Raw genomic sequence first — 19,439 nt, forward strand, 5'->3', positions numbered from 1 at the left:
TATCGGACCCACTCCGGTCCGGTCATGCGCGACAAGTGCCCTAGGATCCGGCCCGGCATATCTGGAGAGACGGAGGAGTTCAGTATCCATCTCGTAACCAAAAACGCTGATAAACATGGGGCAGTTCTGGGCTCTTGGGGTAATGAGCGGGGCTTGACACCATGTGGCATACGGCCGCCCGCGGAGTGAAGCCGAATTGGCTCCCCTATTAAAGCCAGAGGTTATCCGTCGGCGCAAACTGTCAATTGGCTTTAAGCCAAGGTTATATAGCAGCGGTTTTCAGCGAGCATAACCACAATAATGTCTACATCTCGTCGGCCTCCACCCGCGTACACTGCCGCTAAGGATTCAGCGGTGTATGGCACGTCCCAAGTCTATAGGAATATCTCGGAGAGTGCCTCCAGCGATTCTGGGAGGGTTCTCGAGACATCATTCACTATCCGTCCCTGCTCCGGACAGGCCTGGGTGGTGCCAGCCGGGCATATCTGTCGACTGACTACACCCAAAGGGCCGCAAGTGGGCGATCTCAATATTTGGAATGCGAATAATCCCCGAGAGCGACTTTGGGCTGCTCGCACGCGTCAAATTCACGCTTCCCATGTGTCGGTCGGTGACCGCTTGTGGTCAAACCTGCCATATCTACGGCCCCTCGTCACCATAACCGGAGACTCTCTGAATGGTGGACAATTGCATGAGGTTTTGGAAGTCAACGGTCAACGGAAGGAGGGTGTTGGCTTTGGCACATCGAAATGGGGTGGACGTGTTCATGATTTGCTTGGAACCAGATGCGATCCCTACGTCAATTTGCTTATGGGTGGAGAAACCTTTGACTTCCACTGCCACTCGAACTTGACACGCGCGGTCATACCTTATGGCTTGACTGAATTGGATGTGCATGATGTGCTTAATGTCTTTCAGGTAACCGGTCTGGATGAGCAGGGAAAGTACTTCATGGAGACATCGCCAGCTAAGCCGGGAGAATACTTTGAGTTCTTTGCCGAAGTAGATGTGCTCTGTGCACTGTCGACTTGCCCTGGAGGTATGGTTCCATGTGTTCCATGTTGAGTCCAGGCTGGAGATCGGATACTAATGAGTCAACTGCAGGAGATCTCTCTCAATGGGGATGGGAGGAGAAGGGCGAGAAGATGGGAGCTACTACCCGTCCATTGGGTGTGGAGGTGTACAAGCTGGCTGATCCCAAGATACTGGATGGTTGGAAACAGCCTGAGAGCCCCAATTATAGGGGACTGCATGGGTTGCAAATGCCACGACGGGAAACCGATGATAGTGGCTATGTTGGTTTATAGTTGCGTTCCATGAGCCATTTTGTACCTCCTAGGAAGCTCTGCGCAAATGGAATCCGAGTCGAATATGCGCCATGTTTCATACTTCTGTTCCAATCACGAAGTGTACTCCACCTGGTCGAACAGTGAAGTTCCCGTTTCTTTTCTGAAGATGTGAGACCAGATCACAGTGTCCTTCCAATGTCAGCGCCGACATTTCCCACAAATAGCGGGCAGTTCCACGAAAGACCTGCAATTACCGTAGACTGAGTAGCTAAAATCTACAAACCTGTTCAATTTATTATACAATGCTCCAAAAGAAGCATTCTGAAATGATGTTCTAGGGCTGTAGAGCATTGTGTACCTACACGTGACCCGATTGCCCCGCCTTAATTCATCAGCTCACTCGATATCGTCATCGTGCTGCTGCACTGCAGATGCGCGGAGCCTTGTCACCCACCTTGTCGGTGCAAAGATCTATCAGGTTGATTAATTTGTTGGCAGAATAGCGTCATCTCGCTCGACCTGCACAAGTGTACACAACCTGAAAAGAAGTTTAATGCCTATGTTACGGTTGCTTCCATCTGCATTGTAGTACTTGCGCGGGTGGGGTATAAACATTCATCTGATTTCCCGCAATGACAACACCATTGCAATCTCTATCGCTGTAACATATCACGCAGACGTTTCAGCATGTTCCGAGTTAGATAGATACACCATGGATCAGCTCTTTTATTCATAGTTTGAGTGCTAATTATTGTATGGTTCTGATAGCGTAAGCCCGGAGGCATGACTTTGGAACCGACAGGTGGTTGCCTTCCCATACTAGCTTCCCCTCTCGAGCTGCTTCCTTATCAGACCCCTTCCACTTCCAGTCTGGGATCCCCGCAGGCCATATAAATCGTCCCTCTCCCCTCAAGTTACCCACCTGACCCGTTCTATTACTCTCTTACGGCTTACTACCTTGCCTTCCGAACAGATTCTCGCATCGTCATTTCCTGCCTGTCGCAACAGTCAAGAACTCAACACCTTAATAGCATCCCCATAGCGTCTTCGAAGATGCCTCTCTACAATGTCTGTCGCCCTCTTGTAACAAGTCTCAACATCCACGGAGGCTCTGACTGATCTGTATATACTAGATCACCCTGAAACCAGATGCTCAACCCGAGGAGCTGGAGAAGTGAGGCCCTCTTTAATGATCGACTTCCAGCCGCATATGCTTACGTCTACCTTCTCCCTTCTAGAGCAAAGAAGTCGGCCCAGGAACAAGGGGGAACCATCAAGCACGAATTCACACTCATCAAGGCGTTCACGTATGGCATTGTTCCTTTGCACTGCAGAGTTGGAGATTATTCGGCTGACCTTCAATCAGCGTTGAATTCCCAGAGGAGCAAGTCGGTATCCTCGAGAGCAACCCCCACGTCCACGTCGAGAAGGATCAAGAAGTAAAGATTCAGTGATGCAAAATGCCGACCAGGGCTCTCGACTCTCACCGTGGTTCATCCTCCATTCCATAGGACCTGAACTTGGTGGATCCCTGTGATTTTCGGAGGATGATACCCTATCTGAATGGCATAACCTCAGAGCTGGACCTCGGCTACAGTTATGTGTAGCTATATGTATGCGTTATAGATAGTCTACTAGTATACTTATGACGTGGTAATTCCGTTCGGGATAATGACTCCGAGTCCTCTATTCCATAGCCGACATCGACTGCGAGCTGGTAAATGAAAGACCAGAACACGAAAAAGAGAATCGTACAGTGAAGGGCAAAGGCTATTCATCACTGGATCAGAGTATCAAGACAGACTTTAAATGTGAAACACTAATGTTGATGCGTTCATATCGGAGAGAGTTGCACTTGGTGAAGACACCTACATTCGATGTGATGCGCCGATCATGGCTTAGGGGATACCTATCACGTGTCAATATCCATTTTCGGTAAAGTCGCATGGCGACGGCGATCCGGAGTTAAGGTGAAGTCATCGTTGGATATCAATAATGACTTGACAACCATTGTCGCTCGGCTCCATTCATGATGGCTAGCGTCCATGATGACAGCCACAAGGATTCTTAAGGTATCGACTCTGATATACAAGCATCAACTGAAAGGTCAACTGCCTTCTCGTTCCCTTTACAAGGTGAGATGTTACTCGACATCACCATCTCCAGATCAACACGAGTCGGCTCTACATCAGCCATTTGCACATGGAGCGAATGATGAAGTCGCACGTCTTGCGGCTAGCCGTCGATGCCCATTGACGCTCGCAGATCTACTCAAGTGAGTGAGGCACTGCAGCCTTCTTCGAGACATCTGATCATTTCTGACCACTCTGTCTTCCTTCAGGCACGGACGCCCGCCTTTATCAAAAGAGGCGCTACTCGCGTCTGCAAATTTCACACTATCCCTTCTACCTGCCCGACTGGCATCTCGTATACAAGCGTTACGAAACCTCCCTTTTATCGTCGTTTCAAACCCACACATCTCGAAGATCTATAACAATTACGTCCACTCCTTATCGACTCTTCTGCCCTATCAGCAACGGCAGGTCACAACGCTGGAGGAGGAGAATAAGTTCGCAGATGTACTGGCGGACCTAGTGCATACGCATGCAAATACCATACCCATACTGGCACGGGGGTTTCTTGAATGCAGGAAATATATCAGTGCAGCCGATGTGACTCGATTCCTAGACACCCATCTACGAGCGAGGATTGGCACCCGGCTTATAGCAGAGCAACATCTGGCCCTTCACTTTGCCTCGCAGCCAGTTAGTGATGTCGGTTCCAGAATAGAGAAGTCGTCTGAGAACACGGTCCCGTCGAATTATATAGGTGTGATTGACACGGCCCTTCAGCCGGCTCGCATAGTGAAGGTCTGCGAAGATTTCGTTGGGGAGATCTGTGAGCTGAAATATGGCGTGCGGCCGCGGCTAAAGATCGGGGGACAACCCGACGCCACGTTTGCGCACGTACCTGTGCATGTCGAGTACATCATCACCGAGCTTCTGAAGAACGCATTTCGCGCCGTTATTGAGTCAGGAAACGAACGTGAGCCCATTGAAGTTACAATTGCTGCAGCCCCAGACGTCCCGACCCATCAGGTGCACAATACACTTGGAATAACGTCAAATGCCCCGGGTATCTACCCTGATGCCGATGTGGGCTTCGAGATGGACACCGTGGTGGGTACGGCAGATGCCAATGAGTCAATTAAATTCTCAACGCCATCGTCGCAGAGCATAACCATTAGGATACGGGACAGGGGTGGTGGCATTCCCCGTGAGGTATTGCCGAACATCTGGTCCTATAGTTTCACAACGTTCTCCGATTCAAACCTGCTGGAGTCGGATAACGGAAATCTCGATGCCCTGAACACAATGTCTGCTAGTGGAGGCCAGCTGAGCAGTATTGCGGGACTTGGATATGGATTGCCGCTTAGCAGAGCATACGCGGAATACTTTGGTGGCAGTATCGCTATTCAGAGTCTGTGGGGCTGGGGGACGGATGTTTATCTTACTCTTCAAGGAGTTGGCAAGATTGAGTAATCGTCTATTGAGGTTCTGACTGGTTGCTTTGGCGCTCACCGCTGTGATGGATGCTGCCATGAAGCACTTCAAAGGCAATTTAACTCACATGCCACATGCTGCCTATTCGAGCACATTAAGATATTCAGATAAAAGTTTCTTTTCCCGCTGATGACAAGACGCCTCACTCCAGCATTGCCACTACAATCTCGGACCTGGTGATGATTGCCTCGCGAAAAGACCGACGAAATCCATGATGAGTAGGTCGTCCTTCTCAACCTCTTGGAGGATCTTGGAGATCTCCTTCTCGGTAAACATTAGCCGCAAATTTTTGGTGAACTTCTCTTGCACCGCTAGAGTTGTGGCAGGATTTCGTACATGACCGGCCGGGTACTCTATCAGAACTGCGGGCAGTTCAGAGCCATCCTGCAGGTGGACTGTGAGCGCAGAGCCGATGCTCTTCTTATTTAGATCCAAATAGTCTCTCGTAAGATGCTCGTCAACGTGAATGAAGATCCTCTCTCGCAGAGAAGCCAGCTCCTCGCTCCTGGCCCAGTAACTCTCATCTCGATAGTCCCTCGCCTCCGGCGCCGAGCCCTTCAGAAAGGCGAGCGCAATCACGTACTGGATGCAATGGTCACGATCGGCAGCATTATACAGCGGCCCTCGCTTATTGATGATCAAATCCGCCGCTTGGGTTGTCCAAACCTCAACTCTGGCAATACATTCCGGCCCTAGCCCTCTCGCCCGCAGCTTACCAAGTTGGACAAGCGCCGCCTCAACAGCCGCAATTCCATGCCCCTCCACCGGCATCACCTTGAACAAGATATTCTGGATCGTCCACACCCCAAACGGCCGGGGCATCTCGAACCCCCTCGCCCCAAAAGTCCGCGCATAGAACCCAAACGGCAACGAACTCAGCGGCGTCGGTGCACCGGGCTGTCCAGCACGCACGAGCAGAGCCAGATGCACCGCGCGCATACACGCATCTCCCGCCGCCCAACCTTTCCGCGGGATCGTGTTCGCGCCCGTCCGGTACACCCTGCTCGGATGGCCGTCCATCCAGACATGCGAGAGCGTCGCCAGCGTCTGCTCCTCTGTTAGACCGAGGAGCCAGGCGACCACGGCGGCCGAGGCCAGCTTGACAAGGATGACGTGATCGATGCCGAAGGCGTTGAAGGCGTTCCTGATCTGATAGCAGCCTTGGATCTCGTATGCTTTTATGAGCGCGGTGAGCAACGTGCGCATCGTGAGTGGGGGCCCGGTATGCTTGTATCTCCCTGATGCGGAGGCGCGACATAGCCAGTCTGCGACTGCAAGGATGGCGCCGAGGTTATCTATCCCCGTGTCGTCAGTGCTACTCAGTTCGATATGGAGCACGAGTCTAGCTACCAGAGGGATGTCCCCATTCTGCGCCGCCTAGCGCATCGTTATGATCCAGGTACCGGATTAAAGTGCCCATGTCGAATGCGCCCTTGACCGGGTCCAGGCTGAGATTCGTCCCTGGCAGTCGGAAGCCATTCGGGACCTCTGTACCTGGCACAGTCGGGCCCAGTAGTTTCTGGCACTCTTCGCTCGTGGAGAGGGTTTCGATGGCGCATCCCATGGCGTCTAGGAGGGCCACCCGTGCAGCTGACCAGGCTTTTTCGTCGTCGATGTGGTAGTGGAATACATACTGGGTGATGTCAATCATGGGTTGGTCGTATGGACAGGACATGCTGTTGGAAGGATCGAGTACGCCCAGGTTGACGGAAGGCAGGTAAATGATAACGATGCTTGATTTAATTTATTAAAGCCTCGTCATCAGCGATCTTAGTTCATATGCTAAAAGCTAGCGTGAGGTTGCATTGAAGGTATCACCTGAGGACATCGACACTCAAACGTGCCACAGGATAGTAGTACATGTCCAACATAATACATCCAACGTAGGATCATAGCCATCACTTGCCAAAACATCTCGAGATATAGACAAGGTTGACTGAAAAGATATATATACATTAAGTAGATGGCGGCAGCTCACCCAAAGCAAAATATAGGTCAGTAAAAGCAAATATATACCGGGCAAAATAAGCAAAATTAAAATCCTCCAACACCTCTCACCCTTTGTACAGCACCAATAACCCCTTTAGCCCAACTGAAGCGTCCAGGGTCAAACCCAATAGAACCCTTGGGCATCTCACCAGTGACCGGATCATGCCAGCACCCGTCCTTAGTGCTCACAGCGCCATAAAGGGCCGTGTTCTGGCTCTGGTTTATCTGCTCCAACCAGACACGGCACACAAGCGGCGAGTCGAGAAGGAGATTCACTTCCTGGCTGTGGTAAAAGGATTGAGTGTCGAGGTTTCCGTTTCCTGAATCGTCAGTACAATTGTATCATGAGGTCGTGTGGTACTCACCCTGTATAGCCACACGCTCATCAATGATCATAAGTTTAATGTGGCAGCTTCGCTTTTTGTATTTATTGTGGATCGGTTTGGTTTGGTCTTTGGCTACGTAATTGTATATGCGCAGTCGGGAGCGTTCTTCGTCCGTATGCAGGGAGCGGTATAGTCGATTCGCGATCATCTCGTTCGTGCCGTTCTGAAAGGGAAGGAGTTGGCCTGCGTCGTTGTAGCCAAGGCACAGATAACATGCGACGATGACACCGCGACGGACTGCGTCGAGTAGCGCCTCCAGGATGGGCTCTGCGTTCATATTTGGTGTCTGGATGAAGATGGAGTGCTTCGCGTGTTTGAAGGCGGAGAGGAAGGCTGAGTTTTGTGGAGTGTAGATGCTGGTATGGTTTGGCGCTGAAGTAGTGTTAGCAGTTGTATTCTTTCTCGACTACCAATAGAGGACCTTGCCTCCCCAGGGTTCTCTGTTGACCAGGGCCATGGGAAATGGCTTGTGAGGTGGTAGAGTCACGTATGGTCGCATTGGAGGTTCCTGGTCGCTATCTGGGGCGTCGCCGGTTGTGTCTCGCTGAATTGTAGTATCTGAATGACTATTTAGCTTGCGGTCGGTCAATCCACGTGGGCAGGAAATATACTCAGATGACGAGTGACAGCTTGAGTTTTTGATTCCCCTGCTCGGGGACGAATAGTGTCGTTGACCCTTTGCGCCTCGTGCTGGATATCACGATCATAACGAGGATCCTGCGTCGTGTGCTCAGGTAACGGAGAACGTAGGTCCTCGTTAGATTCAGACTGTGAATGCTGAGCAGAGATGCTGGGAATGTCCGCGCTTGCGGCCGGAGAGGACAGCATAGGAAGGGACGTCTTGAACGCCTTCCCCCACGAGATCAGCGCAGTATCATAGAACGAGTCCACAATGGGTCCTTCGACATGGACCAGCATCTCAAGGTTGTCGTTGTCCTGAACATTACTGCTCTGAAGCAAGGCTATCCTTCGATCAATGACCATGAACTTGGCGTGAAAAGTTCCAAAGATAGGGCGGTGGTAGTTGGTGACTTGAAGGTCGATGTTGGGGATTTCGTTTGAGGGAGGCAGTCGGACTTTGCCATTTGGATCTGCATACTGCTTTTCACCCACACTCAGGTGATTATCCCAGAGCTGTTGAGGATTTCCCCGGTCGTATAACACTTTCACAACCACTTTGCTCCCCCGCTCGCCCGCTCGTCTTGACAGCTCCCGAAACGCGTTGGTTACGAGCGTCGATGCATCGGAGTATATCCAAAAATTGGTCCCCAAGAATACCTCCTTTTCAGCTCGAGCAATACAGTTTGCCACATGCCGACACAGATCTGGCAACGGGGCCACAATGGTCAAGGGAACGACTCCGTGACTGCCCATCAGTGGTGGAGAGACGACTCCTCCCAGAGGGTTCTTGTCCAACGTACAGAGAGCATCATGATATATCTTTGATAAATGCGAGTCAGAAATAATTCATCATACCTACCATAAATACTGCTTGGATGGAGGGGAAATTCAAACTAACCTTAAGAAATAGATTACTCGGTTTTGCTGTGCCCCAGTTTCCACAGTCATACGCTCTCTGCAGAGAGTCTTGACGGTCAGCGGTCGACTGCTTGGTTTCAACGAGCTTCTCCTTCAGTTTGTGCTCATGATACAGCTTATGAAACAACTTTGCCGGTGATTGGCTTGGATCTCTCGCTAGCTCTGAGCTTACTGTCTTCTCGTGGTGGCATAGTCGGTACACATTATCTGAGATCATGTCGCAGCAGGTATGGTTATCGCTCGTTGGCTGGCGAATCATCCAAATGACCAGGGAGCTCAGGCAGATTGAAAAGACTGTTCCAGACAGCTTCAGAACCGCTGCAAGCATAGAGTCATAAGGCTGGTCAGATAACTGCTGCGCCTGAGACATGTCCTAAACTCCTGGGAATGACGTATAGAAGGCTTCTGTTCCAGATCTCACCTTAGCGAGCCATACTGACAACTAAGAACAGGCAGCATGATTTATCCCAACCTCGACAACCCTCTAATTATATGTTCTGTCCCATCGCCATCTTCGTCGTTTAGCGTATGACGAAAAGCGTGGACTTTAAGCGGGCTCTCGGATGAGGCCGACGTCATAGGCGCAGGCACCCCGGCAGCATTTTCAGGTATATATCATCTACAGTTCCCAATAAGCCTAAATAATATTCTTATTTCACATGATTTATTCAGTTCCATTTTGACCTGCTGTTTTGGGAATCCTCGATCAGAGCGATTCGACAAACTGGTTTTATAGGTGAGAAGACACTTCAATCAACCTATTATTGATCCCCAATCGGACATCGCAGGGACTATACGATAGTCCAGTTTCAACCGTGTTCCACCCACTAAGAGGCAGTCAAGAAGCTTAGCAGCCACTAAACAGTTTTAACTACTCATGTCATGGCCCATTCCTATACTCGCAGGCTTCGCAGCGTCGATCAACCCCGGCGGACTACTATGTATATCCAGCGGCCCAAGCAGACGTGATTGAGGGATAGGACGAGGCCCAGCACTAGCTGAGTATGTGGACTTGCCATCATGAGAGTTCCCACCCGGTCATAGGTCATGCAACAAGTCGACCACATGGTAGGAAACGTCAGGCACTGGACTCTTCGGCGATGCACTTGTTAGTATCTAGTTGGCCGTGGCAATGGTTTACCCATGTCACTCAACGTCACGAATCACCCTAGATCTTGGATAAAAGCTTGCTGAGCAAGGCCCCACAGTGCTATATCGAAGGAAAATTTCCCGTAGAGGTAACAGCTGCAACCTGTCAGGTAGTTCTTCGCAGACATACGCATCTGGCATCGTGGGCTTCGGATCCGTCAGGTTATCAGTAGTTAGACCTCATATAGCTCATGCCCCCAGATCAGTGAGAGGTGTTCAAGGGGACTTCCACATCATCTGTTACGTTCTCAGTATGCCGGCGACTTTGGCGGGTCAAGTAGGATTGTCTTGATTCTACAAAACAGGTTCACAATTGAACTAACCGGCAGATGAGTGTATGAAACCACTGTCACCGAGTCTGAATCTCACACATCAAGACCAGAACTTCAATATACACCTCTCTTCTTCAGCAATTCCCATAATGGTACTAACTTGTATACATACAATAAGGAAACCAATGCCACATACCAGTACCCAATTATCAAATGGACTTTACCCCGCAGCGGAGATGCTGCGATGGCTTCAAACTAATCCTCGGGCATCCCCCTCTGTTGGGGTACTGTTTACCATTGGAAACTGCCGAAATAGTGAGCCAAACGCCTGAGTTGTGCGATGCTCATTATTAATCCTTCGGACTTCTCTCCATCACGGCGATGATTCCGCTGAGTTTCAGGCATTTATAGGAAATCTGAGAGTTTGCCTCTCTTCACTCGTTCTACATAATCTGGAATCCTTGCTTACCATCAAGTGAAGTTGATCATTTCAGTTCAATTTTCTACTGGTAGATCCGACGATGTATGTGCTTATTCTAAATATCACACCATCAAAAGCTGACACTGCTGTGACCAGGGTTTATACCGCATCTTTCGCCTTCTTCGAGGCGCTTTGGGAGGTAGGAAGCTTTAGCCATCAAACACATCTCAGTGGCTGACTTCTACAGGCTGGAGTCACACATGCGTTCGTCAACTTGGGTTCCGATCATCCATCGATCCTGGAGGCCATGGTCAAGGGCCAGAAGGAGAAGCCAGACCAATTCCCCAAGATCATCACCTGCCCCAATGAGGTATTTCTAGATTCGCCTCTCATACCTGTCTCATTCGGAGACGGGTCCGACTTCAGCCTGCTGACATTGCCTCCTACGCTAGATGGTCGCTCTCTCCATGGCAGATGGCTACGCTCGACTTACCGGAAAGCCTCAGTGCGTGATTGTTCACGTAGATGTCGGAACACAAGGCCTAGCCGCTGCTGTACACAACGCTTCCTGCGGTCGTGCTCCGGTTTTGATCTTCGCCGGCCTCTCCCCATTCACAATCGAAGGAGAGATGCGCGGCTCTCGCACCGAATATATACACTGGATCCAAGACGTTCCCGACCAGAAACAGATTGTGTCCCAGTACTGTCGTTATACGGCCGAAATCAAGTCTGGCAAGAACATAAAACAGATGGTTAACCGGGCACTTCAGTTTGCCACAAGTGACCCGAAAGGACCCGTTTACCTGACCGGTGCTCGAGAGGTTATGGAAGAGGAGATAGAGCCCTACACGCTAGCTCAAGGCGTCTGGGGACCGGTTGCGCCATCGGCTCTGACACCAGAGGCCGTCGAGCTGATCGCCTCTCATTTGGCCGCTGCCAAAGAGCCTCTAGCGATTGTAGGCTACTCAGGTCGCTCTCCCCGAGGGGTAAAAGAGCTAGTCACACTCGCGGATACGTTCAAGGGACTCCGGGTTTTGGACACGGGCGGATGTGACATGTGCTTTCCGGGCGACCATCCTGCATCGTTAGGACTCCGTTACGGTGTCCATGACGCTATCAAGACCGCCGACTTCATCCTAGTTGCCGATTGCGATGTACCATGGATCCCAACACAGTGCAAACCGTCGGATTCAGCCAAGATTATCCACATTGATGTTGATCCGCTCAAGCAGCAAATCCCTGTCTTCTACATTCCCTCTCTAGCGACTTTTCGGGCGGAGTCTGCGACTGCATTCAAGCAGATCAACGACTTCATCGCGTCTAGCAAGGCTCTGCAGGAGGTGGTCAATTCTGAAGAACAACTCGCATTAGGTCAGCGCCGGGAAGAAGAATATAAGAAGACGCGTCAAGCTGTTGCCGACCTTGCTGCAGTACCTTTGGGAGGCGACGACGCTTCATTGAATGCATCTTACCTCATGGCTCAAGTCCGAAAGTCTTGCCCAGAAGACACCATCTGGGCCATTGAAGCGGTAACCCTTACTGCGATTGTAGCCGACCAGATCAATGCCACCCTGCCCAACTCCTGGATTAACTGCGGTGGTGGTGGCCTTGGATGGTCCGGTGGCGGTGCCTTGGGAATCAAGCTGGCTACCGACGATCAGCACGGAGGAAAGAACAAGGGTAGATTCGTGTGCCAGGTGGTGGGCGACGGGACGTTCCTCTTCTCAGTACCAGGCTCCGTTTACTGGATTGCCCGGCGCTACAATATCCCAGTGCTCACGATTGTGCTGAACAACAGGGGCTGGAATGCACCCCGCAGAAGCATGCTTCTGGTCCACCCCAATGGAGATGGCTCGCGTGCAACAAACGAAGATCTCAATATCTCTTTCGCTCCTACCCCAGATTATCCAGGCATCGCGAAGGCTGCAGCTGGAGGTGAGCTTTGGGCTGGTCGCGCGGCTACAGTAGCTGAGCTGGGCAAGCTTCTACCAGAGGCTATCCAGAGTGTGCTCAGCGGGACCGCAGCTGTCCTGGAAGCCCAGCTGGACGGGACCACTGGAAAGTATGTTGAGAAGAAATAGGGGAGACTCGTCAGGTCATCTGCCCTTTTCCTGGCCAATTGAATGCTTTCGCCTAGAAGACGACTCTATCCACAATTTGTATCTCTTGGCATCTTTATAGAGCGGATTTTAGCTTAGTAGACTAGAATCTAATTCATGTTGATGATAATTGTCCCAGCCCAGCGTCGCCATTCTGACCGAAAGTCGTGCTTATCGGCTGTCCGGCACTTATCAATCAACGGGCTCCGATCCCGGCGGTAGCCTTATCTATGCGTGCGGGGCACATGATTACAGTTACAGTAACCGTCTGTACGAGTCAACAATATAGTCCACAGGACGAACAGAGAGTTCCGTCGGGGTACCTATGCAATTGTTACTAGGATTGTAAACATAGGAGCAGAATCAATCGCAAAGCCCATGACCCTAAGCCTTGTAAAGCGTCCTCAACGATGAGCACAACTGATGATGCAATTATGAAGGCGTATCAAGCCGTACGATACCGTACAACCAACCCGATTAGGTAGTCTGCTAGCATTCCCCTCCCGCGCCCTGTAGATGATCAGTGACCAGGCCCTTGCTTAATCCGCGACCCAGAAGCGCGGATACAACAGGTCAATTAGATAAGAGAAATTCAGCAGGGGTACCTTCCATCCATTAAGCGTCCAGCGCACTCTCTCCCGCTTCCCAGCTTCGAACAATGACAGTTGTGCGTGACCTCCATAGGTCGAGATATGGTGATTCGTGACATTCGTCAACCCCCATCGGGCGGAACGGACCCGCCTTCTCGGATGTGTCGTCGGCGGAGACAAAAATGGCGTTGGTATCGTGACTCAAATTGCCGGACTTTCCTCCTGCACTGATCCACGGGGTATTTGCTATTGTTTAGTCAGTATTCTTTGGGATTGTTAACTACTGTGTCTCCAGGCCTGACTACTTATTGTGATTGTGAATATCGCAGACTGATCTAACTTACCTGGACAATTTCAATTGCTATCCGCCACCAGAACAGAATTCCCGAGACGAGAAAATGAGTCCTTCGATCGACGTTAGGAGCGCGGATACATCTGCCGGCCCGTTGACAATCGATGGCATTGCAGATCTGAGGGCAAAGAGTGCGCCAATTCCTACAGGTGTTGCGCCTGGTACGAGCAGTGATATGTTCAAGAGCCCTGTGAGTACAATTGGTTGGGCGATTGCGAACGGCGCTGATGTCCTGGTTCTCTCCAGTCATGCTATACCAAGCCGAAGGCGAAGCGGTGGGACCGTAAGTCTTTCCAGTCTTCCGGAGTACCGGATGCATACACCTGTCTTGGTTGCCATAGAAATCTCGCTGATCGATCTAAAGACTACCTCTCCGAAGAAGCACAGTCCCGACAGGTTAGCCCGCTGGATAATCAACTGGTTGAATGGAAATGGGGCTAAACTTTGCCTTAGCAATCTACATTGAAGGGTGCTGCGCGTTACCTTAAGACTCCAGGTATCTCATCCCGTCAATCTCTTCATAACCGCGATATTGGTCCAAGTGAAATGCTGATGCTGACTACTGTAGGTCTCATCTCGTTGGGTGGCGGTCTGCCGTCGCCAGAATATTTCCCTTTCGAAGAGATTAGCGTGAAAGTCCCAACGCCGCCGGGATTCTCCCCTCACGAGACCCAGGAATCGGGCGCTGTCCTGACTGCCAAGAAAGGGGATGTCCAAGCTGGCAGAAGTGTTTACGGTACGTAAGGAAACTTCGAGGAACATATCCGTTGCTGATTTTTCCGCAGACCTCGAGGTTGCTCTTAACTACGGACAATCCACCGGTTCCCCTCAGCTCCTCAGATTCGTGACGGAGCATACCGAGGTATGAGCTCCTGAAGAACCAAAGTACCTGCGGTGATTAACAGGATCAGCTTATTCACAACCCCCCATATGCCGACTGGCAATGTTGTTTGAACGCTGGTAGCACATATGGGTGGGATACAGTCCTCCGAATGCTCTGCACCAGAGGCGACTACATCCTTATGGAGGAGTATACATTCTCTAGCGCCAAGGAGACCGCTCTTCCATTGGGAGTCAAGGTGGCATCGGTCAAGATGGATGCGGAAGGTCTTCTGCCCGAGTCGCTCGACGAGGTCTTGAGCAACTGGGATGAAGCTTCTCGGGGCAGCCGCAAGCCATTTGTGCTGTACACGATTCCAACTGGACAGAACCCTACCGGTGCCACGCAGCAGCTGGAGAGACGCAAGGCTGTATACAAAGTGGCACAGAAGCACGACTTGATTATCGTGGAAGATGAGCCTTACTACTTCTTGCAGATGCAGCCATACACCGGACCCGACCGCGAGCCTGTTCCTCCTCCTGCCAGCCACGGTGAATTCATCAAGTCTCTCATTCCTTCGTACCTGAGCCTAGATGTCGATGGGCGTGTGCTCCGACTTGAATCCTTCTCCAAGGTTCTTTCACCCGGCTCGCGGACCGGTTGGATTGTTGGCCCAGAGCAGCTTGTCGAGCGATTCATGCGCAATTGCGAGACAGGTGCCCAACATCCAAGCGGCATCTCACAGATTGTTCTGTTCAAGCTTCTGGACGAACATTGGGGCCACTCCGGCTACTTGGACTGGTTGATCAACCTGCGTATGCAGTATACCGGTCGCAGAGACGCCATTGTCAACGCTTGCGAGAAATATCTTCCTAGGGATATTGCTAAGTGGAACCCTCCCGCCGCAGGAATGTTTGTGAGTATTCCTCCACCTGCGATTTGACGATCATGGTCCAAAGGCAAATTGGCTGACACTGATACCCTCTTAGCATTGGATTGAGATCGATTGGCAGAAGCATCCTGCCGTGGCTTCGGGTAAGTCCCGCGAGGCTATCGAGGAGGCTGTCTTCCATGCTGCCGTGAATAACGGCGTGCTCGTCTCGCGAGGCAGCTGGTTCACCGCAGCTGGTCGCAACGAGGGCAACCTGTTCTTCCGCGCTACCTTTGCGGCTGCCAGCTCCGAAAACATTGCAGAGGCTATTGCTCGGTTCGCAACTGCCCTTAGAACCGAGTTCTCTTTGTAGATAGATTGACCATGATTGACCGTGATGATCCTAGGTAATCTACGGGAATAGAATGTGACGCATGATTATTTACCATGAGTTTGCGCAGTGAACTGGGGAAGACTCCATACATTCAGAATTCGGATGCTCTCGAGTTCAGCCGAATAGGCTAGCGTAGACCGAACAGTAGTCAATCCTGATGCTAGGTCCCCTTTAGAATTATGGAATCAGTGGATTCGCGGCTTAAACTAAAACAGCATAATTGAATACTCATCAATGCATAGATTTCTGGCTGGATGGTCACAATAGTATATGGTCAGTACAATGAGTGTTGTTCAAAGCTAAGAAGGTAGCCGCCCTTACAAGCACAAATTGGGGTCTTCGGGTTGGGGCTAAATTAGTGTCCGCTTTTTAGCGTGGTTTCACACTCACTGCCACATTCTCACTCTCAAAGGAGAAAGAAAGATCACCATCAAACATCTTGTACTCAGTATAGCTCCTTTCAACACGTTTACGAAGGTTTGTGAAATAAAGAGCGGGGATCAACTTGGGTAAATATTACTAGATACTATTTGTCGCTACATCGGAGTCTGCGGACATGTTGATTTGAGGCTGGGGTGTCCTTGAACGACCTTCCCTCATGGCGAAACAGGCGCCGGCGAGGTGAACAACACAACACTTTGCACTTGATTACAGCTACTGTCTCCCGTGTCCCGTCTGGAATGGGAGATCTCAGACCTGACTGTGTTTGAGCATCAATATTCGCTGTTTATGCCTTCGCCAGAGGCATTGAGAATCTCACAGGCTAGCTTACCAGCCGACGCCTCGAGGACGTTTTGAGTCAGCTCTGTCTGGTCAAATAAAACCTTTCTATTGCTATTGCCACTGTGAGCCTTATTGTGTACTTCAATATGGACGACTCTCGCGCCTCAGCGTTTCTAGACCCAACTTCCGCGATGGCGGCTGCCATCAGCAAGCACAAAGCAGAAGCCATCAAGTTGGCACGTGAACAGGGCGCCGCCGTGCGCGAGATGTGTCGCAGAGCAAAAACAGAGCCGCCGCCGTATGAGTTTGAAGAGTTGATTGGGAAGGGTTCCTACGGCCGTGTCTACAAGGGCCATCAGCTACCTTCGCGCAAAGTCGTCGCGATCAAGGTGATGGATATTGATTCGATGGACTACAAGTCTGTGAGAGACCTCAAGGACGAATCGATAAAGGATTTCATACATGAGACGAAAGTTATGAAACAGGTCAAAGATGCTGGTGCTAAAAACATCAATGAGTTGATTGAGGCCATCTCGATCCATAGCCAGTTGTGGCTGGTCTGCGAGTACTGCCCTGGTGGTAGTGTTAGGACTTTGGTAGGCCTTGCTTCCTTACTGCTTTCCTCCGGCTGTCATTTTCTGACTTCGCAATGTCTAGATGAGAGCAACTGGTGATAAGCTTGATGAAAGGTTCATCATCCCCATCGCGCGCGAGTTGGCTGCTGGCTTGCGTGCGATTCACGAGGCTGGGATCATCCATCGGGACATTAAGGGTATGTAGCTTCGGCTGCCTGATTCTAACTCACTTCTGACGCTATTGGTAGCTGCGAACATTTTGATCCACGAGGAAGGCCGGCTTCAGATCTGCGATTTCGGCGTCGCGGGAGTACTCCAGTCGCACGTGGACAAGCGATCAACCTGGATTGGGACGCCTCACTGGATGCCACCGGAAATGTTCTCAACTCGAGGCGAAGCCCACAAATATGGAAGTGAGGTGAGGCTGTCATTTCTGCTCAGTCCCTTGAGAATACTGACAAGACAAGGTCGATGTGTGGGCATATGGCTGCACTCTCTTCGAATTCGCAACGGGAAATCCTCCAAACTCCAATCTACGGGAGCGGATGCAAATTGGAAGGCAACTCAACCGTGCCACACCGCGTCTTGCAAAAGAAGAATACAGTGACGGCCTTAAAGACCTGGTATCATTCGCTCTCGAGTCGGATCCCATATCGCGCCCGACAATGGCAGACATCATGTCACATTCGTATATTGCTGGGACAGACGAGCAGTACCCGACCTCTTCACTCAGCGAGTTGGTGCGCATCTACTATCAATGGTCTCAGCGGGGAGGGCAGCGAATTTCGTTATTCCATCCGGGAGGTGCTGCCGCTGCGGAATTCCCCGACTATGAGCCGGACTTTGAAGAAGACTGGAACTTCAGTACAACAGATGGCTTTGAACGGAGATTTTCCGTCATTGATCTGGATCGGATAGCGGCCTCGTTGGCTGAGCTAGAAGAGGAGATGAGTCCAACGACAACAAATCAGCAGGATCGCGATCCCTTCGATGAGCCTGCGGGATCCGAAATGTCCATGGAAGACAAGGCCAACTTCGACGAGCGTGTCCGCCGAGGCGCTGCGGCGATGGAGGGGCTATTCAACGAAGACATGCCGAGTTACAAGTACGAAACGAAGAACGATTTTGTGCCCATCGAGCCCAAGCCTCCAGCGTCTGATCTGCCTCTTCGCACGGAGACAGACCGGTCTTCCGTGACGTCTACATTCATTGACATTGACATCGGCTCATTCGACTCGTCGCATTATGCGGCTGGAGCTGCATCGGCACAGCCGTTCCAACTTGCAGACGCGGATACGATCAGGGCCAATAGATCCACCTGTCGACAGCAACACAATTCCCTTGAAGGCAGGTCACGATCATCGAGTCATGATGCGGATGATCATGACGAATCCGAGCAATTAACTTATCAGCCCCAGACTGGCCCACGCCCTCCGACGATGGACTGGAAATTTCCGGTATTTATGCAACCTTCGGAAGCAGAGCAGGCCGAACTGGAGACGGCACAGTCACCGAAGGCGCCAGAGTCGCAACGGGAGGATAAACGGGCGACTATGGACTGGACCTTCCCGGACGAGGCCCAACAGAAAGACAAACGAGCAACTATGGACTGGACCTTCCCGGACATGACTGCTGCTAAGCCACTGGATAGCGAAGATCCCGACCGTCACGATACCCTTCGAGCGCCGCTTCCTGAGTTTCAGCCATCAGCTACCGTTCGACAGTCTACCATTGGAGAGCCTGGGGACTCGCGACCCTCCACCTCGGCATCGACTGGCTCAGATATCTCAGCTCACTCAGATACAGACTATAATCCCTTCAAGTTCGACCGTCCTCCTACGCCCCCCGGTGAGCTTGCTGAAGCACATGGGCATTTTTTCAACAAGGAGTTACCGGAAACGCTAGAATCGGTGGGCTACGGCGAATTTGAACGGACGTCAGTGTTAGACGGGCCCGGGCCAGATGAGGAAGACTCGCAGTCGGTGATCTGGGAGAGCAGCACAGAAATCGGTGTTCAGCCCTCACATACAGAACCATTCCCTACAGCCATTCCATCTAAAGAGATGGAGCCCCACCAACCTTTTCCAACGCTGACTGAGTCGCCTATGATTGAGCCTCTGCCCACAGCCCGGCGTGATCCGCGCCCGGCTACGAGGGATGATATGGAGCCGGTCTACTTTCCCGATCTCGTACCGCCACGACTTGAGGCTCTGACGGCCGGGGCGGAAGAAAGCGCTGTGACTGCCGAACTGGACAGACTTTTGGGCGATTTTCTGGATGCCCTCTCTGCGACTGGAGATGCGTTGTCCCGAGTCGCCGTCGTTCCAGAGACAGCAAGACGTCGACCGTCAATATCTGAACAGGCCGAGTGAACTTTTGTTTCTTTTGGCATCGACCCTAGTTCTTG

At 51.3% G+C, this 19,439-nt stretch overlaps 7 protein-coding genes across 7 annotated transcripts; 5 read left to right on the forward strand and 2 right to left on the reverse strand.

Moving 5' to 3' along the window:
- Window positions 1–300: 300 nt before the first annotated feature.
- NFIA_088780 (urea carboxylase-associated family protein) lies at window positions 301–1,307 on the forward strand (the record flags this gene model as incomplete). Its single annotated transcript, XM_001260818.1, has 2 exons — window positions 301–1,039; window positions 1,105–1,307. 2 exons carry the CDS (start codon window positions 301–303, stop codon window positions 1,305–1,307), a joined length of 942 nt encoding a protein of 313 aa, XP_001260819.1.
- A 2,030-nt stretch (window positions 1,308–3,337) lies between these two features.
- On the forward strand, window positions 3,338–4,831 carry NFIA_088790 (alpha-ketoacid dehydrogenase kinase family protein; the record flags this gene model as incomplete). Its single annotated transcript, XM_001260819.1, has 2 exons — window positions 3,338–3,564; window positions 3,631–4,831. The coding sequence occupies 2 exons, from the start codon at window positions 3,338–3,340 to the stop codon at window positions 4,829–4,831; spliced, it is 1,428 nt and encodes a 475-aa protein (XP_001260820.1).
- A 180-nt stretch (window positions 4,832–5,011) lies between these two features.
- Window positions 5,012–6,527, reverse strand: NFIA_088800 (putative 2-methylcitrate dehydratase (PrpD); the record flags this gene model as incomplete). Its single annotated transcript, XM_001260820.1, has 2 exons — window positions 5,012–6,147; window positions 6,203–6,527. The coding sequence occupies 2 exons, from the start codon at window positions 6,525–6,527 to the stop codon at window positions 5,012–5,014; spliced, it is 1,461 nt and encodes a 486-aa protein (XP_001260821.1).
- Window positions 6,528–6,886: 359 nt separating this feature from the next.
- NFIA_088810 (IQ calmodulin-binding motif protein) lies at window positions 6,887–9,136 on the reverse strand (the record flags this gene model as incomplete). Its single annotated transcript, XM_001260821.1, has 5 exons — window positions 6,887–7,161; window positions 7,207–7,599; window positions 7,654–7,785; window positions 7,839–8,667; window positions 8,747–9,136. 5 exons carry the CDS (start codon window positions 9,134–9,136, stop codon window positions 6,887–6,889), a joined length of 2,019 nt encoding a protein of 672 aa, XP_001260822.1.
- A 1,572-nt stretch (window positions 9,137–10,708) lies between these two features.
- NFIA_088820 (putative thiamine pyrophosphate enzyme) lies at window positions 10,709–12,689 on the forward strand (the record flags this gene model as incomplete). The annotated part of the gene is made up of 3 exons (XM_001260822.1): window positions 10,709–10,807; window positions 10,856–10,978; window positions 11,061–12,689. The coding sequence occupies 3 exons, from the start codon at window positions 10,709–10,711 to the stop codon at window positions 12,687–12,689; spliced, it is 1,851 nt and encodes a 616-aa protein (XP_001260823.1).
- A 1,006-nt stretch (window positions 12,690–13,695) lies between these two features.
- Window positions 13,696–15,713, forward strand: NFIA_088830 (aminotransferase-like domain-containing protein; the record flags this gene model as incomplete). Its single annotated transcript, XM_001260823.1, has 8 exons — window positions 13,696–13,839; window positions 13,896–13,932; window positions 14,014–14,045; window positions 14,103–14,145; window positions 14,218–14,385; window positions 14,435–14,511; window positions 14,561–15,385; window positions 15,459–15,713. The coding sequence occupies 8 exons, from the start codon at window positions 13,696–13,698 to the stop codon at window positions 15,711–15,713; spliced, it is 1,581 nt and encodes a 526-aa protein (XP_001260824.1).
- An 890-nt stretch (window positions 15,714–16,603) lies between these two features.
- NFIA_088840 (putative serine/threonine protein kinase) lies at window positions 16,604–19,404 on the forward strand (the record flags this gene model as incomplete). The annotated part of the gene is made up of 4 exons (XM_001260824.1): window positions 16,604–17,053; window positions 17,115–17,229; window positions 17,281–17,450; window positions 17,500–19,404. 4 exons carry the CDS (start codon window positions 16,604–16,606, stop codon window positions 19,402–19,404), a joined length of 2,640 nt encoding a protein of 879 aa, XP_001260825.1.
- Between the last annotated feature and the right edge of the window lie 35 nt (window positions 19,405–19,439).

This window comes from Aspergillus fischeri, genomic scaffold, assembly GCF_000149645.3.
Source record: "Aspergillus fischeri NRRL 181 1099437636264 genomic scaffold, whole genome shotgun sequence".
NCBI classification, from domain to species: domain Eukaryota; kingdom Fungi; phylum Ascomycota; class Eurotiomycetes; order Eurotiales; family Aspergillaceae; genus Aspergillus; species Aspergillus fischeri.